A 21,569-nucleotide genomic window follows, 5' to 3' on the forward strand; every position below is an offset into this window, starting at 1 on the left:
GAAGAAAATTGCAAAATTGCTTGTTTTTTTCAAGCACTTTGAAATGTTCCTATTTATCAAGTAAAGTAAAAAAAAAATTTTTAAAAAGCCTCCGTAAACTGTCCATATCCTTTAAGAGGGAGCTTCATCATTTCAAAAATGCCCAATTTTTGCTCTTATTTAATTCCTGCTGCTCCCCTGAGCATTCTGCATTTTTTATGCTCTTTATGAAGAGGGTGTGGCTCAAAGGATCCTCAGGGGCGTGTCTTTAGGCTACCCTGCATAATAATTAGTGCTAAATAAAAAGGTCCAAATCTCTGGAACGGTATGGAGGATTTTAGAAAAACAAAAACTGGAATACTCAAAGGAGAGCAACGAGAATAAAGAAGACCTAAAACTGGCGACTTTTGAAAGCATCCTCTTTACAGCTCTGTAGAAAATAATAGCAATAGAGAGACACCTAGACCATTTACGTATAATAAGTCCTCCCTGATCCGGGCTCATAAAATGTCTTGATTTACAAAAATCAACTATGGATGTGAACTCTGGAAAAGTTTAGGACATTTTGTAAATATGCAACTGTTTTACTTTAAGCCGATGGCTGTAGAAACAATAGCTCTGCATGGATGCATTTTAGCTCGGTGTGTTTCAGGTCTGCAAATCATCTGTAATGTTCAGCAGGCTTTTAAGCGCCTTTAGAGAAGGCAGGGTGAGGTTTGCATCCTGACAGATTATTAGATTTCAGTAAAAAAAAAACACTTTGTATGAGTCTATAAGTGCAGCCTATAGTTTTAGATATAGTTGTGTTGAGCATTATGAGAGCCCATAATCCTCCACTTGTCTGCCGATCATCTACTTTGTCAATGCAAAGCTGTTGCCCACAAACAAGCACCATTTAAATTAGGAAAATCATAAAAATAATTTTCCCCTTTAAAATCATCTGAAAATGTAAGTTCCTTAAAGGGGTTGTCCCATAAATATCAAAAATCAACTAGCCACAAAAAAATGATCAATGGGGGTCCGATTACTGGGGCCCCCATCGATGACAAAAAAGGGTGGTCCCAAAATCTAATGTGACTGGAGCACTAGTGAGCATGTGCGACCACTGCTCCATTCATTGTCTACAGAAGTGGTGGTCATTATTGATAAGAAAACGTGAACATACTCAAAACTCTACAGTCGCCACGACCCTTTCTGATAACTGAGTGCAGAGAAAAGAAGAGCAGCAGAAGCAATGTGACACAGAACATTGCCTGTAACACAGGTGTGGAGCTCAAGCTCTCCAGAGCTGTTGCTCTCTTGTGGCTCCTTCTTCTCCAATGCTGTTGCCCTCCTGTGCCCATGCTCTTCAGTGCTGCTGCTCTCTTGTGCTCTGGCTCTCCAGTGAAACACCCAAGAAGAAGTTATGGGTGAGTAAAGAGAAAATTTGCATCTTTATGAATAGGGGGCAAAAACTAAAAAAAAAAAAACTGTTCCAAAATCAGCGGAGGAGCAGTAATGGGAAGAGGTACTCAGTTTAAGGGCTCACACTCATAAGCGTTAAAACATTGGTCCGATGTTGTTTCTCAAAAGCAGGACGAGCCAGTTTTCTAACTAATAAAACAATTTTATATATATATATATATATATATATATATATACACACACACACACTAGCTGAAGAGCCCGGCGTTGCCTGGGCATAGTAACCAACTGTGGTTAGTTATAACAAATTATAATGATTATATTGCACATAAAAACCGTGCATCTAATCCTATCCTGTGTGATACTGACTGCTGAACCGTGTATCTAATCCTATTCTGTGTGATACTGTCTGCTGAGCCGTGTATCCAATACTATTCTGTGTGATATGTGTGCTGAGCTGTGTATCTAATCCTATCCTGTGTGATACTGCCTGCTGAGCCATGTGTCTAATCCTCTCCTGTGTGATACTGACTTCTGAGCTGTGTATCTAATCCTATCCTGTGTGATACTGACTGCTGAGCCGTGTATCTAATCCTATCTTGTGTGATACTGACTGCTGAGTTGTGTATCTAATCCTATCTTGTGTGATACTGACTGCTGAGCTGTGTATCTAATCCTATCTTGTGTGATACTGACTGCTGAGCTGTGTATCTAATCCTATCCTGTGTGATACTGACTGCTGAGCCGTGTATCTAATCCTATCTTGTGTGATACTAACTGCTGAGCCGTGTATCTAATCCTATCTTGTGTGATACTGACTGCTGAGTTGTGTATCTAATCCTATCTTGTGTGATACTGACTGCTGAGCTGTGTATCTAATCCTATCTTGTGTGATACTGACTGCTGAGTTGTGTATCTAATCCTATCTTGTGTGATACTGACTGCTGAGTTGTGTATCTAATCCTATCTTGTGTGATACTGACTGCTGAGTTGTGTATCTAATCCTATCTTGTGTGATACTGACTGCCGAGCTGTGTATCTAATCCTATCTTGTGTGATACTGACTGCTGAGCTGTGTATCTAATCCTCTTCTGTGTGATACTGACTGCTGAGTTGTGTATCTAATCCTATCCTGTGTGATACTGACTGCTGAGCCGTGTATCTAATCCTATCCTGTGTGATCCTGGGCTCCCCCTGCAGTCTGTGTCAGAGGGTGGTCTGTGTTGGCACGGTAATAAACTGTTTTATTTCCAGCTTTACAGAAGGACGATAACACCATAGAAATGATAAGAATAATAGGCCTCAGTTACCACAACTGTCTACAAAGAAAACTGTTAGCAAAACTGATAGCAACCAATCACAGCTCATTTTTCATCTTTTGAACAGCTCTGGGACAGCGTGGCGAGTTTTGAGTGGAGACTTTTGTGTTTCGACTTTTATGTGGCGAGGTTGGTGTATGTGTGGTGAAATGTGTGCTGAGGGTGGTATATGTGTTGAAGCACGTGGTAGTGTGTGGCGCATTTTGTGTGTGTTTTCATAGCCCCGTATGTGGTGAGTATCCCATGTCAGGGCCCCACCTTAGCAACTGTACGGTATATACTCTTTGGCGCCATTGCTCTCATTCTTTCAGTCCCCCTTGTTCACATCTGGCAGCTGTCAATTTGCCTCCAACACTTTTCCTTTCACTTTTTCCCCATTATGTAGATCGGGGCAAAATTGTTTGGTGAACTGGAACGCGCGGGGTTAATATTTCGCCTCACAACATAGCCTATGACGCTCTCGGGGTCCAAACGTGTGACTGTGCAAAATTTTGTGGCTGTAGCTGCGACGATGCGGATGCCAATCCCGGACATACATACCTATACACACACACCCACATTGAGCTTTATATATTAGATATATATATATATATATATATATATATATATATATATATATATATATAAATAGATAGGTGTCATTGAGCTATATAATCAGTGCAGTGCAGCTTACTGTACAATACATATATGTAATAATAATTAAAAATGTAAAAGAAAAAAATGACGTGAGGCCCCCCTTATTTTCCTTACCACCTAAGGGAAGCCCGACAGCTTGGGGCTGATGTTTATAGTCTGGGTAGGGGTTAATAAACATGGAGCATCCCAGGCTATAAATATCAGCACCCAGCTGTATACTTAGGCTTTACTGGTTATTAAAAATGGGTGACCCCCAAAAAATTATATGCAGTCCCCCTATAGTTAATAACCAGCAAAGGCTAGGCAGACAGCTGTGCGCTGATATTAAGAGCCTAGGAAGGGGCTATGGATATTGGCTCCCTCCCAGACTAAGAACATCAACCGTCAGCAACCCCAATTCTGGTGCTTAGCCTCTGCTCTTCCCACGTGCCCTGGTGCAGTGGCAAGTGGAGTAATAGTATTGGGTTTGATGTCAGATTTGTAATGTCAGCTGATATCAAGCTCAGGGGTTAGTAATGGAGAGGCGTCTATAGGAGGTGATGATTTTTTTCTTGCACCCATTGACTTGCATTCGCGAGTCTCGTCCGATATACGCAGCCACTTTTTTTCTCAGTCCGATCCGAACCGAGAAAAAAAATTGCAGATGAACACAATCATTGACTAACATTAGAGTGCAATCCAATTATTTTTTGCCCGTTTTTAACGTCGATAAGTGAGTTTTTTTTCTTATTTATTTCATCCCCAGAGTGGTGCTTTAATAAAATACAAAGTCGTGTGAATACATTTGCACTTATGAGCTTTCTCACTCTTACATTATGACATGGAATTTCAAAGTAAATACACCAGCCTTATCAGGTCTAAGAGATCTATTTAACAATATTTGCGATTTAAATTATAGAATCTGGTGACAACTTTTCGTAAAAGGTGACCCAGTGGATTTATTTGTCCATAAGGGACGTATTTCCACTGATAAAGGCCGACTAATCTGCCTCAAAATGTGTTAGATGTTTGCTTTGGATTTGCAGCGGATTTTATCTTACGCATTGCAAAAGAAAATCTGCAGCAAAAAGTGACTGGAAATCCGCATTCGGGGGCAAGTTATCCGTGGGTTTCCTTGGATGTTTTAAGAAGAATGTAGGAGACTTTACATAAGATGTTATCCACAATGCGGATACTGTGCAGCATATTTGCCCAGTGTGAACACACCCTTAGGGCCACATGCCGCTGTACACACGGAGCAGTACCCGCCACTTTCCTGCCCTACATGTGCTCAGTGGTCAATGACTGATATTCAGTTACAGATGTATTAAAATTCATTACATTTCCAAAATAGAAAGATAACCCAAAGGTCTAGTGCGAAGATATGTCCGGAGGTACCTGACTTGTTTTTACTTGAACATTTCAATCAGACGCCACCTGCCCTCAATTCCTACCTGCCCCGGGGGCAACAAGCCGTATGCCAACGAGCACGAAGACCGTCCGACTACTAACGGCATCCAGCAATTCTCACTGTCTCAGAAACTATGCATCCTTCCTCCGCAGACAAAAGCAATATCCTGGGGTGATTAAAAGATTGCTCCGCACTGACAGAGGTTAAGAAGCTCTTAAAGGGATATTTCCACAGGCAATTTCCACCTACCGCCAGATTAATGGTCCATCTTTACAGCTACGGGAAATGACATTGGTCTATAGATATCCAGAACAAAGATGAGGCAGCACATTCACTTGGTGAAAAAGTGAGAATGATACTTAAAGGGGTTGTTCAGGCTTAGGGTTCCAAGTCTGAAGTCACTATATATGACTGCAGACTTGTGAATCCTCACATTGCACGCTGTCTTGAATCTCCAGTGCTGGCGACAAGAGCGGGCGAATGCGTGACGGCAAGAATGTGATTGGCATACATGCGGTCACATACCAACTAGACTTCCGTACTGACCAAGGCTAGACATGTCTAGTTGGAATGTGAGCGTAAGTATGCAAATTGTATACTTGTGGTTACATGGCTACCCACTCCCGATACCGGCAAATCCTGAGAGTGCACATTGTGAGGATTCACAAGCCTCGCGAGTATGTGAGTTACATACATGCGATCATATGCTGACTAGACGTGTCCAGCGTCGCTTAATCCAAATGTATTGAGTAAGTTCGGACATGTCTAGTTGGAATGTGGCCAAATCGCATACTTGTAGTCACATGGCCGCCCACTTCCCATGCCATCACTGTAGAATCCTGACAGTGTGCATCGTGAGGATTCACAAATCTGGCAAGTATGTGATTTACATACATGCGATCACATGCTGACTAGACGTGTCCAGCCTCACTTAATCCAAGTGTATTGAGTTAGTTCGGACATGTCTAGTTGGAATGTGGCCAAATCGCATACTTGTAGTCACATGGCCACCCACTTCCCACGCCATCACTGTAGAATCCTGACAGTGCGCATTGTGAGGATTCACAAATCTGGCAAGTATGTGATTTACATACATGCGATCACATGCTGACTAGACGTGTCCAGCCTCGCTTAATCCAAGTGTATTGAGATAGGTCAGACATGTTTAGTTGGAGAGTGGCCTAATCGCATACACATTAACGTCCCCTCACGGTGTCGGCACCAGAGAACCCTCACATTATGCAGTGCGCACAATGTGAGGATTCATAAGTCTCCAGTCATATACAGTGACTGTACCCCAAGCCTGGACAACCCCTTTAATTCATTGAACCTTTTTCAATAAATTCTGAAGTAATTTTGGAGATTTTCATTTTACTTTATATGAAGTAAAAAAAAAAACTAGATAAAATTGGTATCATCATAACCGTACTGACCCATAAAAACAAACTTCCCAGGCCATTTTTACCAAAAAGCTTTGTAAAAACAAAACCAAAGAATCTACTAAAGCAGAATTGCTGTTAATTGTGATAAATCAAACGCATCTTTAGTGTTGAGAAGCCATAAAGCTTTGCAAAAACTGAATTTCGGGCGGTTGTCTGTATTTCTGTACTGTAATGATATCGAAGGAATGCGAAGATGTTAATCTAATCTCCGAGTCCTAAGTAATGAAAGACTCGAGAATGAGGCGCTGACCATAACAACTAGTGAACCAAGAAAGGCATAAAACACCAAGAAAATAAAATGTACAAAAAAATGTGGTTTCAGAAAGTGATAAGACTTTTTACGACCCGTGAATCACCGGGCAGGTCATCAATGGAACGGTGACTTCCACCATCACCAAGGACGAAGGGCCCTAAATCCCCATTCTCACTGACAATGGAGACATCCTGACAATTACTTATCAATTTTAGATTGTGTTTATTTCTTTATAACTTTATTACATTTGGTGCCTTTATACAGTTGCTACGGAAAGTATTCAGACCCCTTTAAATTTTTCACTGTTTGTTCCATTGAAGCCATTTGGTAAATTCAAATAAGTTCATTTTTTTCTCATTAATGTACGCACCCCATCTTGACTGGAAAAAACAGAAATGTAGAAATTTTTGCAAATTTATTAATAAAGAAAAACTGAAATATCACATGGTCATAAGTATTCAGACCCTTTGCTCAGACACTCTTATTTAAGTCACATGCTGTCCATTTCCTTGTGATCCTCCTTGAGATGGTTCTACTCCTTCATTGGAGTCCAGCTGTGTTTAATTAAACTGATAGGACTTGATTTGTAAAGGCGCACACCTGTCTATATTGGTCTCACAGCTCACAGTGCATGTGAGACCAAATGAGAATCATGAGGTCAAAGGAACTGGCCAAGGAGCTCAGAGACAGAATTGTGGCAAGAATTGTAGACAAGGTTACAAAAGAATTTCTGCAGTACTCAAGGTTCCTAAGAGCACAGTGGCTTCCATAATCCTTAAATGGAAGAAGTTTGGGACCACCAGAAGTCTTCCTAGACCTGGCCGCCAGCCAAACTGAGCAATCGCCGGAGAAAAGCCTTGGTGAGAGAGGTAAAGAAGAACCCCAAGATCACTGTGGCTGAGCTCCACAGATGCAGTAGGGAGATGGGAGAAAGTTCCACAAAGTCAACTATCACTGCAGCCCTCCACCAGTCGGGCCTTTATGGCACAGTGGCTTGACGGAAGCCTCTCCTCAGTGCCAGACATATGAGAGCCCGCATAGAGTTTGCTAAAAACACATGAAGGACTCCCAGACTATGAGAAATAAGATTCTCTGGTCTGATGAGATGAAGATAGAACTTTTTGGTGATAATTCTAAGTGGTATGTGTGGAGAAAACCAGGCACTGCTCATCACCTACCTAATACAATCCCAACAGTGAAACATGGCGGTGGCAGCATCATGCTATGGGGTGTTTTTCAGCTGCAGGGACAGGACGACTGGTTGCAATTGAAGGAAACATGAATGTGGCCAAGTACAGAGAGATCCTGGATGAAAACCTCTTCCAGAGTGCCCTGGACCTCAGACTTGGCAGACGGTTCACCTTCCAACAAGACAATGACCCTAAGCACACAGCTAAAATAACAAAGGAGTGGCTTCAGAACAACTCTGTGACCATTCTTGACTGGCCGAGCCAGAGTCCTGACCTAAGCCCAATTGAGTATCTCTGAAGAGACCTGAAAATGGCTGTCCACCAACGTTCACCATCCAACCTGACGGAACTGGAGAGGATCTGCAAGGAAGAATGGCAGAGGATCCCCAAATCCAGGTATGAAAAACTTATTGCATCATTCCCAAGAAGACTCATGGCTGTACTAGCTCAAAAGGGTGCTTCTACTCAATACTGAGCAAAGGGTCTGAATACATATGACTATGTGACATTTCAGTTTTTCTTTTTCAATAAATTTGCAAAAATTTCCACATTTCTGTTTTTTTTCCGTCAAGATGGGGTGCAGAGTGTACATTAATGAGAAAAAAAATGAACTTTTTTGAATTTACCAAATGGCTACAATGAAACAAAGAGTGAAAAATTTAAAGAGATCTGAATACTTTCCACACCCACTGTATATTACATAGTTGTCTATCCATTGTGGTGGCCTCAGTAGGATGAATTACTCTACCTCCTCCTACATCCTAAGGCCTCATTCAGACATCTGTGTTCCTCGAACACACGGGTTGGCCATGGATCTCCCGAAACATCCCAATCTCAACATCCCTCGTAGGCATATATGAGGATGTTGAGTTTGGGTCAGGAGACCAGAGGAAAGCCAGTGATCGAGATACAAGGACCTCTGAATGAGGCCTTAAGTGGAGGTCTTCAAAGGAGACAACCAATTTTTACATGACCACATCCCTTTTACTGCAATCATAAAGTTGTCTCAAGATCTTTCTTCAGGAGCACATTTCTCCCCCCGCCTTAAGGCTATGTGCACACTGTGCGGATCCTCCCGCGGATTTTTCCGCGTGGATTTTACTAAATCCGCAGGTCAAATGACCTGCATTTTACCTGCGGATTTCTTCCTGTTTTTTCACGGTTTTACTGTGTTTTTTGTGCGTTTTTCCACCTGCGGTTTTGTAGAATGGAGCAGGTGGAAAACTGCAGCAAAACCGCACAACAGAAGTCACATGCTGCTTTTTTTTTTCGGCACAAAAACCGTGCGGAAAAAAACGCAGCATGTGCACAACGGGTTTTTTTTTTTACATAGGCTGTAATGGTACTGTACATCACCTGCAGTTCTGCTGCAGATCCGCAGCGGATCCGCAGAAGAATCCGCACCGTGTGCACAGGGCCTAACAGTTCTCTCCGATGCTGCAAGCAGAGGCAGCATAGCCTAGCTGATCCAGTTAGTTTCAGAGCAGCGCTTACAAGCTCTGTAGGAAAAAGATTGGCTTAGGAGACCAGCCACCACTGATAAGACTGCAGAGGTGGCCAGTAACCACACACATTACCTTTCTAACATAGGACACGGCATCTTCCTCCGTGTACACCTCAGCGCTGACTCCCCCTCTCCTACGCCGGGCTTTGACCACAGGGTTCGGAGGCGGTGGAGAGATTTCATCGTCGTGAGAGTCCGACTGGGAGTTGGACTTCTGCTGAGCCAATATCTGTTTGCATTCTTCCTGTAAATACAGAATGACAGCGCTGTGAATGAATAGCAATTAATTAAAAAAAATATTTTTTTTAAAAAAAAGTTTCACTTTTTTTTTTACAATAAAAATACTAAAAAAATGGGAAAAACATCCATAGAACCATGTAGTGATCAAAGTTCAGTTCAAAAGTATTCAAATGCATGTGGCAGATGGGAGAGATCCCGTAGCTGTCAGCGGAACCAGACTGGATGAAAACTACTGTATCTAAGGTATATGGGCACCTGAAAGGGAGTGTGTCGCGTTGTACAAGCAGTCCGATCTGTGGACGGCACGGGATAGAGAAGGGGAAGCTGATCGGGATGATATATAGGTTTGCGGGGAAAAAATTCAGCATAACTTGTATTTTATCCATTAAAATACCTGGTATTTGTATGGATAGAAGTCCAGTGAGCGGTCCTACTAGTGAATGACAGTCTCTCCTGTACAACTGTGTATGCATGTAGCTGTCAATCTCTAGTAGGACAGCCCACTGGACTGGATTGAAGTCTAGTGGGCGGTCCTACTAGTGATTGACAGTTTCTCCTGTAACACTGTGCATGATAGTTGTCAATAGCTGTCAATCACTAGTAGGACCGCCCACTGGACTCAACACACATGCAAATATCAGGGATTTCAATGAATAAAATACACACATGTCTATCGAACTGATCGGCTCCTCCTGCTCTATCACATCCTGCCTGCAGATCGGAAACCATTTTCGACATGTCAGTTTCCCTTTAAAGCCATGTTCACATGCTGAATATTTAGTGCGGATTTTACACAAGAATTTGTAAACTCAAATCCACAGCATTTCCGCCTCTAAAAATTAGACTGGAAATCCGTGTGAAAATCTGCACCAAACATGCAACGTGTGAACGCAGCCTAACATTGCACATCACATTTTCATATTAATTTTTGCCATATAACACACACAGATGTGACATACAGTAGCTGGGGCGATGTGAATGGGGGGGCTCAGACCATCCGGAGACCCTGTTACATGCCCAAACTTATACATACACCTAAATATGGAACATAACGAGGCAATAATCCCCTACAAGGTGAGAACCCCTATACAAATCCCACAAATACTACAGTCCAACAGCACCTCTAGTGGACAAATCATCACCCAACACAATAAAAAAAAGCAATAAAAAAATAAATAAAAAATTACTGTTATTGCCCTCAAGATTTATTTTACATCAGCCAATACAAATCCGCGTATTGTCCGAAAAGTGAAACAATTATCCATTATTTCAGTTAAAAATAATTTCATTTTTTTTTTTTAAAATCCTTTTACAGATGTAATTCTCACATTAAAAAAAAAAATAAATAAAAAAATTCTATGCAGCTTTTTCTTATATACGGTATATTATTTCTTATAACATTAGAGCACTTGCAAGGCGGCCACCTGAAATCATCCTTTTGCAGCAATATGATAACAGAGGAAAACTCACTGGGGCACTATATGAATTTGCCCTTTAGGATGTCAGGTGACAACCCCTTTAAGAAGACCTGTCACTTGCCATAAATATGTACTTTTAAAATCTTGTGTAAACGCCGCCGTTCTCCTGAATCTGGCGTTGTTTTTCTTTCGTTCCTGCGCCTCTCCAATCCTGAGATATGGCTCTTTATTCTCGGTATAGAAATCTAGTCTTATTAGCCAAGTGGGCGTCACACTCAGCCCTTATATGGAGGCGTCTTCTTCAGGACCACACCCAGTTGGATAAAAAGAATGCAATTATATACAAAGAGTAGAGGGCCATATCTCAGGAACGGTGAGGAGTAGGAAAAAAAGAAAACCATCGCCGGATTCAGGAGAACGGCGGCATTTACACCAGGTATAAAAAAAATTCGGATTTTTGCCAAGTGATCGAATAGAAAGGATTCCGATAGAGGTGATGAATATTGATGCATACAGAACAGAAATCAACTGTGGATGGGTCATGATAAGAGTGACTCCAGGGATATTATTTATTGAGCTTTTTCTAATTTTAGAAGATGCGCTAAAAAGAAATTCCCAGCAAAATGACATGAATTCTGGTCACCCTAGCATACCCCCAGAGCTGGTCCGAGGATACGGCGGATCGGGTTGTCTCTAAACACTGGATAGGAGCGTTTATCTGTGAGGCTGAAGGGAGTCAGTCCAGATCCGAGTAATACGATTACGCACTCATATTTCCTGGGTAAATGTCAAAGCAATTTCTGCTCATAGATGTAATACAATGTTGAAAGACTTTCTTCAGATCTGCCCACAGTTATTAAAAAATTGATACCCCTAAGTGACCGTGAAAATGAGGGGTGAAAAAAAGGAGAAAAATGATACTGGGTACGAAATGATATTGGAAAAGCGCAATCAAAGCATACTTTCGAAATACAAACTATGCCTGCTGCCCGGCGCTGCCATGTGTAATCCCTTCTGGGCAGAAATGATCAGAGCTCCGCAAGCAGGCGAGAACTAATGAACCTAGTAGCTGAGGACAAGCTTAAAGGGGTTGTGTGTGATCACAGACAACCCCTTTAAAGTGAATCTGTCACTAGGTTTTTGGTACTTAATCAGAGAACAGCGTAATCTAGTGGCAGAGACCCTGATTCCAGCGATGTGTCACTCACTAGGCTGCTTGCTGCAGTTTTGATCAAATCAGTGTTTTATCAGCTAATCACTGGTAAACCTGCTGCCAGGGTGTCCAGCCACACCCCCACCACTGATTGTTAGATTTCTACCTATGCACGGTGTAGACAGAAAGCTGCCAATCAGTGGTGTGGGCGGGGTTGTACAGAGCTCAGCATTCAGAGAGCTGCTAGATCTACAGTAGAGAAAATAGGGATTATATCAAAACTACAACAAGCAGCCCAGTAAGTGATATATCAGGGTCCCTGGTTCTATATCATAACCCGAATTAGGACAAGATAAGTACTGTCAAATTTACAACGCTACCCAATTATTTATGCAGGCTTTGAATGTAGATCTGAAATGTTAAAGCAGATCTGTCGTCAGATTTCACAAAATAAACTGTGTGCCTAATTAAATAGATATCTTAGATCTGATGAGTCTGGTGTACTTACTTCGAAAATCCATGTAAGAATGGCTGTATTTGTGAATGTTTCCCTGCCTGATATTAAAAGGATTGTCCGGTGAAAACATTTAATAACTTACCCGCAGGATTGCTGATAACTTGTTGAACGATGACTGATGGAACCCCAACTGATCAGCAGATCAGGGAATATTTATCCCCCTAACAAAATGGAACAGCAGGTCAGATGATCCATTCATTCTCTACGGGGCTGAGTGCAGAGATTGGCAGCTCCATAGAGAATAAATGGAGGGATGATCCAGCGCTGCACACAGCTGCTCCATACTAAAGGGGATAAGAGTTCCCTGTTTTGCTGATCAGTGCCAGTTCCAGTGGTCTGACCCTCACTAATCAACAAGTTATACCCTATCCTATGAAAAATTGATAACTTGTTTTAACCGGACAACCCATTTTACGGGTCCAGCTCTTGCTAGACACAGAAAATGCTTATTTTTATCTGATAAATATACAGCCATATGTACATAGATTTTCCAAGTTAATTCACCAGCTTCATCAAGTACAAGAGATTTATTTAATAATACATGAAGCTTCCATTGTCAGTCCACTTTAATGTTATATTTTATCCCAATCTAACAGGACTGAGTTCATAACGATGTATTGTTATCGGCTGTCACGGGGTCCTTCTCCGATACCACACAATCAACAGAGCGAGGGAAGTGTAAACAATCCCAAGACCTTTATTATAGGCAAAACTAAAAGGTCCATAAACAATCCACCACACTGAGGATACAACAGTCCAGAACACGAATGCAGTTCAGTAACAGAATGAATGTCAAAGGAAATGAGAGTCCAATAATCCAGCAGACAGAGGATAAAATGATTCCATATGCTTCCCCTTCTCTCTGACGTGCTGTCTTCACACGATCCTCACCACACAGGGTCTGACTTGTACAGCTCCTGTCCTCCCCAGCCCCCTCCTTATGTCCAGGGGTAGTCAGACAGGTTGGGGCGGTTTTCAGGCCTCCCAGACCTGACAAAGGTGCCTTGGGGATTAAGGTACTACAGGGGGTTCATCAAGAGGCATAGATACAGTCAGACTGCAGACAGTAAGTGAGCTAATTCAATTATCAGACTTTTGAAAGGTAATTGAGACTCTAGACAATATGGGGAATGCACGGAATGATCCAGGGCAACAAGAGAACTGTTGTGAATTCTCTTGATCTGACTTCTGAGTCGGGGCTCCCTCTTGTGGTTATTGCAGGTAGTGGAGCTGGCCGGGTTGAGAGAAGTCTGCCACCTGACGACGATGATTGGAAATCAGGGGTTACTGACTGGGAGGATATAAGTGAGCAGGCTTCCCTCAGTTGCTGCTGGTGATTAGTTTCTTCCTGTGCATTTTGAGGTCTGCTGTCTCCTTTTCAGTTAAGTTGTTCATTTGCTAATCCTTTGCATCTGATCTGGTTTTGCCTCTTTCTGCTTTGCTGTGAGGGTTCAGTGTGCTCCCTGCTGGGGCAGTGCTGGACCCCGCTCCATATGTTACAGCTTGTGTCAGTTTGTTCAGTCCCCTGTTATATTAGTCTCTTTTGCTTTGCTGCCAGTTCACACCAGATTGCTGATCTAGCGGGAGTGAGGTCATGAGACCTCAGTGTTTTTTGTACATCAGACGTGTTGGATTTTTTAGGGTTTCTGCGTGATTGCAGACAGTGTCTTTCCTTTCCTATCCTATCTAGACAGTTTGGGCCCCATCATTTGCTCAGTCTATTTTCTGCCTGCGTTTGTGCCTCATTTTGTCTCACCGACATTATATGTTTGGGGGCTATTTCTTTGGGGTTCTACTCCGGGGCAGTTTAGAGTTCACCGTTCTTGCTTTAAGCTTAGTTAGTTCTCCGGTTGTGCAGAGGCGTCTAGGGCACTGTAGGTACTCCCCACGGCTACTGCTAGTTGTGTTGTTAGGATCAGGGGTCTGCAATCCCCTAAGTTACCAACCTTTCTGGTTTCCTGGTGGCCTAGCCTATTCCTGCCATCCTCCTCGGTGACCTATTCATAACAGAGAACACTATGGAAATCCGTAAAATATAAATAGTCACAAAATGATACCACATAACATATCACACCATCACATCGGCTTTTTGACACTTTAGGCAAAAGTTTTTCAAAAAGTTTCGTTTCACTTTAATGTTTTTTTAAAGCCGTTGGTCTGCAAGCAGAGATTTCACATACTGCGCTCCAGAAGAAATGCGAATATCTCTGTAATGGAGCGACGCAGCGCGAAACGGAAAAGAGCGGTAGAATCAGGGGAACGCAAGCATTTTTACAAGGTACTATGTATGCATCAAATCCTTAAGATCTTCGAGATCTCTACTTGCAATCAATTAATAAAAACTACAGCACGATCTATGTATTCTATGGAAAATCTGCAACACAATCCATATATGATAAATGAAGATCTGTGACGAGAAACTGTGACGCTTCTGATTCATTTCAGTGATAAAAACCTTCCCATTCCGTGTGATCATCACATAAACAGGACCGATTTTTTTTAAAAAAATTTATCCATTGGAAGCAAAACAATAAAACAAAAACAAATCAGAGGAATTAATACAGAAAATATATCGGAAAAAAAAAAAAAAACTGTGTAACAAAAGACATTTAGGTACAATAAATTCTATATATCCATGGAAACCTAAATCCAAAAAAAAGCAAATAAACTACATACAGAATGTAGATGCAAAAAAAAAAAAAAAAAAAATCTTAATTTTTCAGAAACTTTCAAGAAGTTGGAAACCCCTGTCCCTTCATGGGACCACTGCAGACTGTAAGCATTTCGCCCGGCCAACAAACACATCACTGACACATGATAATAAATTAAAGAGGTAAAAGGTAGAGGTTACCATGTGATTCAGCGACTACTCGAGTCTGGACGCCCTAAAGAAACAGCAGCGGCATTATCAGGAGCAGAGTCTTGCCCGGGTACAATTTCCACTCGTGGATGCCACGGCCGCGAGGGCAATATCCAGGACTGGTACCCTTACGAGCCATCCTGGTGTCCCATAAGTCCCGCAGCGTTGGACGACTTCTAGAGAGGATAGTCCTTGGGTACGATCAGCTCTCCAGACATCAGTTATCAGGCGCGCGCTGTGCCGTGTGGACCCGATGGCGGAATATTTCTACAGTAAACAGCTCGCTATTCTTACATTACCATGACAACCAGCCAATTCGGAATCTCATTCTCCCTTCTCTCCCTCTTGTACAGATCATTCTAAACAGCTCCAAATCCTGTCTGTCCGCTTACACCGGGCGCGTACGCCGTGTTACTTCAGGGGGTGGCCGGAGGGGGTCGCACTGTGACGCAGGCGTATCGCAAGTATTTTATTTATTTCAAGAAAATAACAGAACATAGAACAGCAATCAAAATCCTAAAATTATTCCACACTCCCCCCAATGAAAAAATTAGTTTATTAGCAAAATGTATAAACTTGGAACATTGGAATACTAATGTAGGTAGTCTCTCCAAATTTAGCCCCCAAAATGACATTTTTATAGAATTATTCAACAGCCCCCTCAAAAATAAAATCCCAGAAGAATTTACTAATTACATCAGTTCTGCTTGAGATAAAACACAACAAATACCCACGGAAGGGCTGTGGGGGCTTTGTTGACTACGATGTTTGACAGCATGTTAGAAATAAGGCAAGAGAGTGATCCAAAAAAGTTAAAGGGACTCTGTTGGCAGGTTTTTCGCATGTAATCTGAGATGTAGGGGCTGAGACCCTGATTCCAGTGATGTATGACTTACTATTCTGTGTTTTTTGTTTCAATATGATCAGTGTAATGGTCAACGTGTGACTAGACACACCGCCTCCAGCAGGGCGAATTTATGACACACGCGACCCTGGATACACCGCCTCCAGCAGGGCGAAGTTAAATAATAAGGGGAAACACCAGGGAAACAATTACAATGGTGGGCCCTGAGATAGGGAACGGGGATGTGGAGACCTCCTGCCCTCCCCTGAGTCAGTGTCTCTACACTCCTACCGATCCCTAGGCTGGTTCCGCACCGGGCGCCGCTCAGGATACCTTGAAACACTAGCTCGCCCTGCACCTACCCCTTTCTAGTGAAATGGCCGGTGCAGAGACTAATCCCACCACTGCACTGAAACACACATAAAGGAAAGGCACAAACAGGGAAACACCACTTAGCTTTGCTCTGTTGCTCTTGCTCCCAGCAACAGAGTCCACCACCAGAATGCAGCTTTCCTCCTGAATAGCTGCCACCAAGCTCTGTCAGAGCTGCAAGGAAATCCCCTCTGACTCCTTCCACACCAGGACTCTGACTGTGCTGCAAGGAACTCTCTAGCTCCTTTCTCCAACAAGGATGGTTGGAAATGAACACTATCACCAACACCAGTGAGAGCACATGACACACCTTTATAGTTAAGCCAGAGGAATCACACCTGTTAGTGATTCCCGTGTAATAACGCTAACCACCACCGGGGGCAAACTAGAACAAAAGACACCACTGTGTAATAATCCTAATGGCCACTTTGGGCAAAACCAAACTTAAGCACACAGCTTAAGGAAAAAAAAAGGTTACATGTGCGTTTAACTGTCATCATCCAACCTGGATCATGATAGTCAGTGTTTTATCAGCAGGAGATTATCAGTGCAAGACTACGTGTCTCGTGCCTCCTGGTCCAATAGACAGTGTCAATATTTAAAGAAAGCAGCCAATCAGTTGTGTGGGCGGGGTTATTATTATTACTCAGACTTCAGAACTCTGCTAGATCTGCAACGTGATTCTATCATTTACCTGTTGCACACAGTAAACTAAGTGATACATGGAAGTAGAGTTCACAAGCTCAAAGTTAACAGAACACGGGTCACACTGCCTGGATATGGTGGAGACAGGAAGCAGTCACCGGCTGCCACCAGATACCTGAGGAGACAGGTGGTTACTGACAGTAAGTACTGAGGTTTCAGTTTATACAGTAAGGACAATTAGAAAATCTCCTAAGCTAGCTCCATCGAAACTTCCCAAAACCAGCAATTCTGGAAGATTCCTTACGTGTTTCGCCAGGATGCACCATCAGAGGCACGGTATCCTAACATACATTGAGGGGACCTCTTGGACCCCCAGTAGAGTCAGAAAATATACTAAGCGCCATCAAAACTTCCCAAAACTAGTAATTCTGGAAGGTTCCTTATGTGTTTCGCCAGGATGCACCATCAGAGGCACGATGTCCTAACGTACATTTAGGGTTCATGAGAGAGGAGTTGAAGGTGATCGGAAGAGGGATGACCTGAAAAAGGGGTGTGGATATGTGGGAATTTTTGGTCATCACAAAAGGGCACACCAACAATACTCTATATGTACTTTGGTACATAGAGCATAGTCACAATTTTTTTCTGCAACTTCTATAGCCGTCAATACAGAGGGCCACTTGCGGCCACCTTTCCTTAAAAGATAGAGATTGCGGCAGCTGATAAGGTCCCAGAGACGGAATCTGAACATGTAAGGAATTTATGCCATTAAAGTCTAGTTATAAATCAGATTATTGTAATTTTAGATATAATTACTATAAGGACTAAATAATGATAATAGTAATAATAATAATAATAATAATAATAACAATAATAAACTAAACAATAACAAAAACACAACATAAATTAAAATAATAAAACAAATAATAAAAAATACATAAAAAATAAAATAAATAATAATGAACTAAATAATTAAAAAAAACAACATAAAAAAATAAAATAAAAAATACATAAAAAATAAATAATAATGAACTAAATAATTAAAAAAATACAAAAATAAAATAAAAAATATAATAAAAAATAATAATAAACCAATCAATAAAAAATATAAAATAAAAAAAATAAAAAATGCATAAAAAACAAAATAAATAATAATAATAATGAACTAATGACAAAAATAAAATAAAAAATAATAAAAAAATCAATAAATAATAATAATGAACTAAATAATTAAAAACACAACATAAAAAAAATAATAAAAAATACATAAAATAAATAAAAATAATGAACTAAATAATAAAAAAATGACAAAAATAAAATAATAAATAATAATGAACTAAATAATTTAAAAAATGGAAAAAATAAAGTAATACAACATTAAATAATAATAATGAACTAAATAATTTAAAAGAATATAATAATAAAATAAATATTAATAAATTAAATTGCTGTGTATCCAGTGCAATACTGGATCCAGCCCAAGTACAGACATCTTTCCCACAAGCAAGACAGGAATTATATTTGTAATCTGGGATAAAATTGGACGGTTGTGACAAACACCCTATTGACTGAGTCACCTGCCCTCCTCCCCACGTTGGGTCCATGCCCAGTAGTCCCCAGTTCACTCAGCAGATCCCGTTCCCATCCAAGTATACGCTGTGGGCGGACGTCTATAAGAAATCATCATCTTGTTCTGCATTTAGATTTCATTTTATTTTAATGAAGCTAATTTAGAAACTTGAAGCGAGGTGCGGGATAAAATCCAGGTAAGATTAGCAGTTTTCTATATTTTGCCACGTGTTATTTAATACGATAGTAATTAAAGATTTTGATCCGAGAACGAACAGGTTAATTAAACATCTTGATGTAGGTGCTAATGGGGGACGAGTTACTAAATGAATCCACGGATTAAATATTGCTTTTGCCTAAATAACGTTCTGCTAGGAATGGGGGCGCTGTTGTATTGGACTCAATGAGCAATAATTCCCATTCGTCATGGTGGAAGTTGGTATTGCAGGTAACAAAAACACATTTCTAGTAAGATATGGATTGTCCAGTATTAAAAACGGTTTTCTTAAGCATGGGTTATTATAAAGTAACAATCAGAGGCATATTTCAGTGCTGTCACCCCCCCCCACTGGCTGCACTAGTGGTCGAAGGTGAGGAGTGCATTTTCGGGATGTTAGTGAACTGATGAAGCCTGTTATTGGCGAAATGTCGGATGACGTGTTGTTCCAGTCAGCCCATAACAGCGGTCCTGATGTGGACAACGCAGTCATCACTTCTGGAGCCAATGCCGACCACCTGAGTATGCCTCCATTTGTAGCCCATGGCCATGGAGCTTATTCACAAGTTGCGCTTTTGCCGCAGTTTTACAGTCCCAATAAAGTGAATCAGATTTTTTACCTCTCCTGCACAAGCTGCTTATTTTGTCCTTGCGGATTTGAAGCAGTTTCAAATCTGCATCATGTCAAATTTCTCAGGATGTTTCACCCATTCTAATGAATGGGAAAAAACGCATCGCAAACGCAGTTAAAAACGCAGCAAAAAAAAGGTAAAAATGCTCATATTTTACGCAAGGTTTTTCCTGCCAAGAGACACTTTTTAGTGCACAAATGTCTGCTGCAAATAAAGTGTGCACATATCCATCCGGATCCAGAGCTATAGGCCTTTTTATTTAGGGCTAGTTTTAAAGTTTTTTTTATTAAGAGGCGTGGCTATCTGGATCCTCAGGGGCGGGTCTTTATTCACGAGCCTGTGCCACACCTCAAATTAAAGCTAAATAAAAAGGCTTATATCTCTGGAACCGGATGGCGGATTTTAAAAAAACAAAAAGCGGAATACTCCGGTGATCAGCAGGAATAAAGTAAGAACACAAAAATGACTTACAGTCACTGCTAATAATTGTGTCCCAAGCATCACCCCATAGGTGGGCACTTACTGTTGAAATCCTACATGCCGATCGAATATTGGTTCCCCTCATCAGGGGGGAAGGGGCTCCTCTCATGCACATTTCGTTGCCGCCAGGTTCCGACATCCAGCATAATATCATTATATGACACGGCTACTTGGGAGGGGACTGGCAGCAAACTTATTTGTACTGATCTTCTAAATGGATAAAATAGGTCGATATGGATGGCCCGAAAGACCACACCTAGACCTCTCCCTGCCAGGAATCCCTGCTCTCTTCCTCTTTCTGTCTCGTTGCCCTCCATTGACTGACACTAGCTGGAGAATGCAGAACTAGATCGCCCAGTTATCATTCCAACACATAAAAGAGGAAGAACGTGAAAAGGGAAGTGTGCAGGTCATGTTATTTAGTGCCACATCTCCTCCTGCCTCACCTTCTTCTGTCACCAGTCGTCGCCATATTCATTCTGTGGGTGGCGCTGGGGATGGAGGAGACGTCGTAGCCAGAAGCTCTGAGCGCTTTGGGCCATGTCCAGCCACAGAGACTAGATGGGCTGGGACCTGTAGTGTCACCCGGTCTGCCATCATGATTGCACTAATTAGTTCCTTGTTTTGGTAAATGGGACAACGCCACACCCTACTAAGCCTACCAACTTACTGCTGAGAGGTTCCAGATACACCAGGTGCCGCCATATTCATTCATTCTGTGGGTGGTGCTGGGGATTGAGGAGACATCGGAGAACCTCTGAGCATTTCAGGCTCTATCCAGCTACAAGAACTAGGGTGGCTTGCACCTGTAGTGTCACCCAGTCTGGCATCATGATTGTAGTAATCTGCTCTTTGATTTGGTCATTGGGACAGTGCCACACCCTACTAAGCCTACCAGCTTAATGCTGAGAGTTGCCAGATATACCAGGCGCTGCCATGTTCATTCTCTGGGTGGTGCTGGTCATGAAGGAAACTTCAGAGCCAGACGATCTGAATTCTTCAAGCCCTGTCCAGCCACAGAGACTAGAGGGGCTGGAACCTGTCGTGTCACCCGGTCTGGCATCATGATTGCACTAGTTCCTTGATTTGGTCAATGGGACAGCGCCACACCCTACCAAGCCTACCAGCTTACTGCTGAGAGTTGCCAGATATACCAGGTGCCGCCATATTCATTCTGTGGGTGGTGCTGGGGATGGAGGAGACGTCGGAGAAGCTCTGAACATTTCAGGCTCTATCCAGCTACAAGAACTAGGGTGCCTTGAACCTGTAGTGTCACCCAGTCTGGCATCATGATTGTAGTAATCTGCTCTTTGATTTGGTAATTGGGACAGCGCCACACCCTATTAAGCCTACCAGCTTACTGCTGAGAGTTGCCAGATATACCAGGTGCCACAATGTTCATTCTCTGGGTGGTGCTGGTGATGAAGGAGACGTCAGAGCCAGACGATCTGAATTCTTCAAGACCTGTAAAGCCACAGAGACTAGAGGGGCTGGGACCTGTCGTG

At 42.0% G+C, this 21,569-nt stretch overlaps 1 protein-coding gene across 3 annotated transcripts in view; it reads right to left on the reverse strand.

Annotated features, from left to right (window-relative positions):
* The window catches only part of PRKAR1B (protein kinase cAMP-dependent type I regulatory subunit beta), a 182,502-nt gene that overhangs the window by 136,840 nt on the left and 24,093 nt on the right, over positions 1-21,569 (reverse strand). For 2 of the 3 annotated variants that reach the window (XM_073543099.1, XM_073543100.1), the window contains exon 3: positions 9,191-9,361. In XM_073543099.1, the coding sequence (XP_073399200.1) occupies positions 9,191-9,361 (171 nt within the window). Of the gene's footprint in view, positions 1-9,190; positions 9,362-15,296; positions 15,644-21,569 lie in introns of those variants that run through there. The other variant, XM_073543102.1, reaches the window with a different exon arrangement.

The sequence above is a fragment of the Dendrobates tinctorius genome, unplaced genomic scaffold (assembly GCF_039654945.1).
Source record: "Dendrobates tinctorius isolate UK_male_01 unplaced genomic scaffold, ASM3965494v1 ptg000129l, whole genome shotgun sequence".
Lineage (NCBI taxonomy): Eukaryota > Metazoa > Chordata > Amphibia > Anura > Dendrobatidae > Dendrobates > Dendrobates tinctorius.